This window comes from Danio rerio, chromosome 15, assembly GCF_052040795.2.
Source record: "Danio rerio strain M-AB ecotype USA chromosome 15, GRCz13ab, whole genome shotgun sequence".
In the NCBI taxonomy this organism is placed as follows: domain Eukaryota; kingdom Metazoa; phylum Chordata; class Actinopteri; order Cypriniformes; family Danionidae; genus Danio; species Danio rerio.
Window position 1 is genome coordinate 44,107,647 of NC_141035.1, and position 7,354 is coordinate 44,115,000.

Here is a 7,354-nt window from a genome sequence, read left to right on the forward strand (position 1 = left end):
ATCCGCTTTGTTAAATCTATCATCACATTTATCAGTTTCCAGCTCCAAATACTCTGTCAGATGCTAAACGTGAACAACAAACAGCATTAATAAACACTCACAGTAATACTCATATTATTATGCTGTAACACTATTGAAAGTCATAATCCTTTTCATTCATTCATTTTCTTGTCGGCTTAGTCCCTTTATTAATCCGGGGTCGCCACAGCGAAATGAACCGCCAACTTATCCAGTAAGTTTTTTTTTGAAACTGCCCCTTTTAGGCTTTGATTCTAATTGTGCCATTTTGGTGACTATCGCTTTAAATTCAAATGAGATTGTGCTCTTTTTAAAAGAGGGCGGAGTTACAAATGCCTCAGAGGCAGATTCAAAACCAAGAATAACGTCCTATGCTGATGAGGGAGAGATGGTCTCTAATGAGCGGGGCTTTCCCTCTCTGAAGACACGTACTGTACAAAAGGAGAATGTCAATCAAAGTGTTTCTACAGACTGTTTTTATCAAGTATTCAGTGTAGTTTTGTGCCTTGTTTTTAAAGATAAACATGTTTCCATCTGCATAATCTACAGGTGGCATGAACTTTAGCCCAGATCCTGCTTGGATACAGCGTCTGTTTGGATCAACATGTGTTGTAGGAAGTGTTTGTCTCTGGCCTGCTGTGGGTCGTGATCCTCCAGCTGTGTGTGATCTGCAGTAGTGAAGGTGTGCGTGTGACTCACAGCTCTTTCTGCAGGGAGAGTTTCTCTGTTATGGCTCTCTGTAGTTCAGCCTGGATGTTCCTCCTGGCTGTGTCTAAAAGCAGATCCTGCTCCTTGAGGTGTTTAGATACACGATCCCGCTCTGCCTGAACAATTAGAAAAAATTTTAAACTTTCATTGATTACCTTTGTTCAAAGCAAACTGGCATTTTTAACCTTTACCAAGGACTATAGAATACACAAGACATGTGACTCGTATCTTTTTAAATGGGGGAAAAGAATAACTGTCAATAATGTAAATAAAGCCCAATCTACTAGAACAGTAGCCAATCATCGATCGCTATATGGTAAAAAAAAGCCCGCCTTCTAGTACAAGAGCCAATCATCGATCGCTAAAGACTGACGATACTCTAGGGGGAGGGGCTTGGACCAGACGTGAGTTTCTGCAGATTTTGTGTGATTTGGACGTTTAGAAATGAAATTAAATGGACAGATGTTGTTTAATTTCATTAGTGATTCCTAATAGGAAATTCAATCATCAGCTTGGCAAGTAGTTTTGGTGAATTTGATGTTTCCCTATTCAGACAGAATTCCTGAGCATACTGCCCTAGAGGTGTTTCAAATATGGCCGCCGAGTGAAATGACTTGCCTTAAAGAAACTTTGCCTTTACTCAGTCACACTTGACAATAAGGTTTCATTAATTAAAGGGGACCTATTATGCCCCTTTTGACTAAATGTAAAATAAGTCTCTGATGACCCTAGAGAGTGTATTTGAAGTTTCATCTCAAAATACCACACAAATACTGTTTTATAACTCTGTGAAACTGACCCTTTTAGGATTTAATCCTAACTGTGCCATTTTGGTGACCGTCACTTTAAATTGTAATGAGATTGAGCTCTTTTCAAAAGAGGGCAGAGCTACAAATGCCTACGTGTTAGCATAGTGGCAGATTAAAAACAAGACTAACATCCTATGCTAATGAGAGAGAGATGGTCACTAATGGGTGAGGATTTTCCCCTCTGAGTTTCTGCAGACTGTTTTTAACAAGTCCGATTATACAAAAACAAGTATACATAATTACCATTAGCAGCTGGTTATATTTACAGATTTTTGCCACACAACTGTGTATAAACCCCTTAAAGTGATTTTTGCATAACAGCTCCACTTAAATATATTTACTAACATATAAAGAACTCATCCAGAACAATACTTGTACAGCATTTATTAATCATCGTTCAACCAATGCTTTATTAATATTGCAATGTTGTACTCGTTTACATCAGTTAATCCACCAAGGTAACATGAGCTAACAATAAACAACTGTCTTAGATTACCTAACATTAGCAAAGATAAATAAAGTGTAATAAAAAAATGTTTTGTTAATGTTCATGAATTTTACTAACATGAACTAATACAACCTTATTGTAATGTGTTATCCTTTGTTCTTTTTAATTTTGTTATATTTTGCTTTCATATTTTATACACTGAGCTAATGTTGTTTTTATTAAATAATTCCTCCAGTCAGTAACTGATAATAAATCTGTTTCAGCTTAGATAAAAAGATTTTGGCTATAAGAATATGTAAATGCGCAATGTACAGTAGGTAGCACTGTCACCTCACAGCACGAAGGTTGCTGGTTCGAGCCTCGCCTGGGTCAGTTGGCATTTCTGTGTGGAGTTTGCATGTTCTCCCCGTGTTCGCGTGGGTTTCCTCCGGGTGCTCCGGTTTCCCCCACAAGTCCAGAGACATGCGGAACAGGTGAATTGGGTACACTTAGTTTGTCTGTAGTGTATGTGTGTGAATGAAAGTGTATGGGTGTTTACCAGTAATAAGATGCAGCTAGAAGGGCATCCGCTGTGTAAAACATATGCTGGATAAGTTGGCGGTTCATTTCGCTGTGGCAACCCCAGATTAATAAAGGGGCTAAGCCGAAAAGAAACCGAATGAATGAATGAATTGAAATACTGTACCTTGATGTTGTTCTGGTATTCAGTCTGTAGTTTGGCGTTTTCCTGTGTTAATGAGTGAAGTGCAGAGCTCAGTTCTGAACATTGAACCTCTAACTTTTCATTTAAAACCTGAAAAAAATATATAATAAACTTAATTTATAAACATTTATAAACTTAATAAATGCACAAACATTTTTACTCCGTAAGGAACCTCTCAAATTACTCAACTTGTTTTTTGACAAAGCTGGTTGTGTGGATACAGCAGGTCAGAAACAAATGTTATTAGTGATTTTGCTATAAAAACATTTCAGCCGATTTTCAATTATATGAGTGAGTTTAGCAAACAAATCATCTGTATGATATTATTTATTTGCGTTTTTAAGCTTTATGCTGTGTTCACACCAGACGCGGAAGGAGCATCAAGCGCGAATGATTTACATGTTAAGTTAATCCAAACGCACAAACAGACATACTGTGGTGCTATACGCGCAAATGACATGAATTGCGCGGCACGAATAGCGCATCACAAACTGAGCTTAATGCACATTTCACGCAAATCACTCAAGTTCAAAAATCTGAACTTAACGGACATTCGCGCAACGTTAACCAATCAGAAGCTTGCTCTTGTGGGGGCGTGATTGTGACATAGCGCCTGTTGTTGGTGACCCGGAGGAAATCCTCCAGCCGACACCGACAACAGTTCATCAAACTGGGCTTGGCTCAGTCAGAGCTGCCTCCATCATCCAGGGGTTAGGTTTCTGGAGGAGTTTATGAGCTGGATGCACCTCTAAAAAGATCTAGTGGACTCAAACACGGCTTATCCGTGCCTCTGGTGTGAACACAGCATTAATCTGTTATTACCCAGTATTGTCTTTCAAATCCTCAAATGTGTTTGCAATAAACAAAAGTACACAAAAATAAGTGTGTTGACATTTTTTATAAATTTTCATTAAAGCACTTTAACACAATAACTAGTGTTACTAAAGAAAAAAATCCTCTTTTTAATATAATAATACTCAATAATAATTTAAATATTGTATGTAACTTTTTTTTAACAGGAACTTAGCAAAAAAATGTCACTTTTACTGTAGTATATTTTCCAGTGAGCAATGCAACTTTAAAACACTGAAACAGAAAATATCATGCAGATTTCATAATGTTTCCAATAAATCATCAAGAAAAATCTTTAATAATTGACCAAAAAAAACTGTATAAATTATTTTAATAATAACATTTACCAAAACTACAAATTTCACAGCCCACAATTTTTATAACACAGGAAATTCCATCATATTTTCACGATAATTAGATTATAACTTTTTATTACAGTTTTCTACTCTCAAACATGAACATCACCAAACTAATTTGAGAAAGTCTAAGTCAGATTTGCACAGCATATTGGTTTTGTCGAACTAACATAATTATACAACACCAAACAGATTGCATGTGTGTGTGTTTGCATACCTGCACTTGATCTGCAGCTGCTCGGAGGTCTCGTCCGTCTCTGATGAGTCTGCTGTTCTCCTGCTGCTGTTTCTGCAGAACAGTCTTCACACACTGAACACACACACGCAAACATCATTACACGTCTCATTAACGCTGTCAGTATCTGCCTCTCATGTGTTCTCCTACCTTGATCTCTTTGGTCAGCTGTGATATTAGAGTCTCTTTCACTCCTGAGAGGAAACAAAACACTTGAGTTAGCCAAACTGAAGCAGAAGCAACAAAAATAAATGAGACATCAGATATTCAGATCATAATTTAGATTTAATGATGCCTTTATTTTTGCTGGAATGGGTAGCGAACAGATGAGACCAATCCAAACCTGATGATGCATGTTTGTGAAGCCCCACTTTAGATATGAAAGATGTTATAACACTGTATGCTGAACAACATGTGATGCAACATGATAGAAACATTTAAATACCATCCACTGCGCTCACAAAGAAATGGTAAAGGCTTTTCATTTAATTATTAAATATTAATCATTATTAATAGGCTACTGAGGCAGCCTTTCCTCCGGGTGCTCCGGTTTCCCCCACAGTCCAAAGACATGCACTATAGGTGAATTGGCTTACCTAAAATTGTGTGTAGTGTATTTGTGTGAATGAGAATGTATGAGTGTTTTCCAGTGATGGGTTGCAGCTGGAAGGTCGTCCGCTGCATAAAACATTTGCTGGATAAGTTGGCGGTTCATTCCGCTGTGGTGACCCCTGATTAATAAAGGGATTAGGCAAAAAAAAAAGAAAATGAATGATAATAGGCTACTGAATGACTGATGTTTTTGGTTTGAGTCACAGTTCTGGCTTTTATTCTTAAACCGTCTGCTAGATATTTTACTTTCAAGATATGAGACGAACTATCTGCTGCTGCTTTCAGTAGTATGGCAATAAATGTCACATAAAATAGTATTTAAACTCACATTGGGGGCATTTAACACTGAATAAAGCGCATAAGCAGTACCTGAGCTGATCATTGTCATAGTAGTTTATGCTGTTGTTCTGCTGCAACGTCGCAAGAAATAGAAAGCATTTATAAAACAGACATTTTTTGCATGTCCCGGTCGCAGACGGTTAAAACAAAAACTCCTTTTAACATGGAAATGTGTTGTTAGGACTATTTTGCAAGTGTTCTGAAAACTAGGGTTGTCAAAATGAATTGTTTCTTCAGTGCACCCCGATGCAGACACGGACAATTCGCTATCGGTTCAGTAATAATCATAACCGGTTATTATGTACTGATGTCATTTATCTCATATCCGTTATGTCACCGTATCGCAGCCCTTTCTGTTGAGCGTGTGACCAAACAAAGAGGTGTAAGAAAGAACTTGGTAGACATGGCTCAAAAACCGAGCGGGATATTTATATTGGTTTACTTGGAAGTGAGCTCATTTTTGCGACAGTTTTAGAAGTCTACATAAATAGACTCCCCGAAAACCATAAAGCCCTGTTTATTAATTTATCTATTTTCTAGTAATGCAGATAAATTAAAGATATGCTTGATCATTCCAGTCGAACCAAATTAATGACATTTTTCCAAATAGATTTGTTCAAATCATCGGGTGAAATTTGATTCAAATCGCAATAAATATAATGGCAAAACAAAATATCGGAATGTCAGATTTTTCCAATATCGTGCAGCCCTAATTAATTACTCTTCACACACACAGTAGCTGAATGTGCATACTGCATATCATGCTTTGTTTCACTCTTTATTGAGCATTATGGTATTTTAGTACAAAGAAAAAAGTATTAATCCATCTATCATTTCCTATATGACCATGACACACACACACACACACACACACACACACACACACACACACACACACACACACACACACACACACACACACACACAAACACACAAACACACAAACACACACAAACACACAAACACACACAAACACACACAAACACAAACAAACAAACAAACAAACAAAAACACACACAAGGGTACACGGCGGGTACCCATCCAGCCGCAACCCATACACACTCATTTACATTTATACACTATGGACAATTTAGCTTATCCAATTTACCTGTACCGCATGTCTTTGGACTTGTGGGGGAAAACGGAGCACCTAGAGGAAACCCACACCAACATAGGAAGAACATGCAAACTCCACACAGAAATGCCAACTGACCCAGCCGGTACTCTAGCCAGCAACCTTCTTGCTGTGAGGTGACAGTGCTAACCACTGAGCCACCGTGTCGCCCAAAATGTGATATATATATTTTGTAAAAAGGTCATTTAAATTGTATTGTATGTATGCATGTATGTACGTGTTATTATATTGACTTATATCAACTATATCGATTTTTCATACTTTAATTTTGTAACAATACAGTGGGCAATGTATAATATTGGCCAAACTTACTGATATACTTAAAGGGATAGTTTAAAAACCAAAAAAATAAAATAAAACAGGTAAAATTATGTCATCATTTATTCACACTTTTCTAGTTTCTTTGTTCTGTTAAACATGAGAAGATATTTTGAAGAAAGATTGAAACCTGTAATCACTGACTTCCATAGTGTTTTTTTTGTTTGTTTTTCTTACCATGCAAGTCAATGGTTACAGGGTTTCAGCGTTCTTTAAAATATATATTTTTGTGTTTAACAGAAGAAAGAAACATATAAATGTTTGAAACCACTTAAAGTAGAGAAAACAGTGAGTAAATTTAGATTTTTGATATTCATTACTCATTTGTGGTAGATTTTTTCCTGCTAAACCATTAAATGATTTTACAAACTTTTTGAGCAACACAAAAACAGAGTTCTCTAGAATAACTATAACACCTGAAATATCCACTTAAAGAGATATGTACATTACATGTCAAAGATTAAAAATAAATCAGCTTTTCTATATAATAAATTAATCTGTATTTAGTAGATTGTGTTTAATAAACAATATAGATTACTCTGATTCAGTCTCTTTTATATAAATATATATATATATATGTGTATGTATGTATGCATGTATGTATGTATGTGTACACACACACACACACACACACACACACACACACACACATACATATATATATATATATATATATATATATATATATATATATATATATATATATATATATATATATATTTTTTTTTTTTTTTTTTTTTATTTATTTATTTTTTTTTTTGTCGAATCAGTTCAGTTGTGAAAAACATGCTTTCTAAGCATCTCGAGTTAAAATGCCCCAT

General features: G+C 36.0%; 1 protein-coding gene across 2 annotated transcripts in view; it reads right to left on the reverse strand.

Annotated features, from left to right (window-relative positions):
- The window catches only part of ccdc150 (coiled-coil domain containing 150), a gene marked incomplete in the record, with an annotated part of 40,322 nt that overhangs the window by 21,997 nt on the left and 10,971 nt on the right, over nt 1-7,354 (reverse strand). For both annotated transcript variants that reach the window (NM_001442561.1, NM_001442560.1), the window contains 4 exon segments: nt 718-842; nt 2,669-2,776; nt 4,112-4,204; nt 4,280-4,323. In NM_001442561.1, the coding sequence (NP_001429490.1) occupies nt 718-842; nt 2,669-2,776; nt 4,112-4,204; nt 4,280-4,323 (370 nt within the window).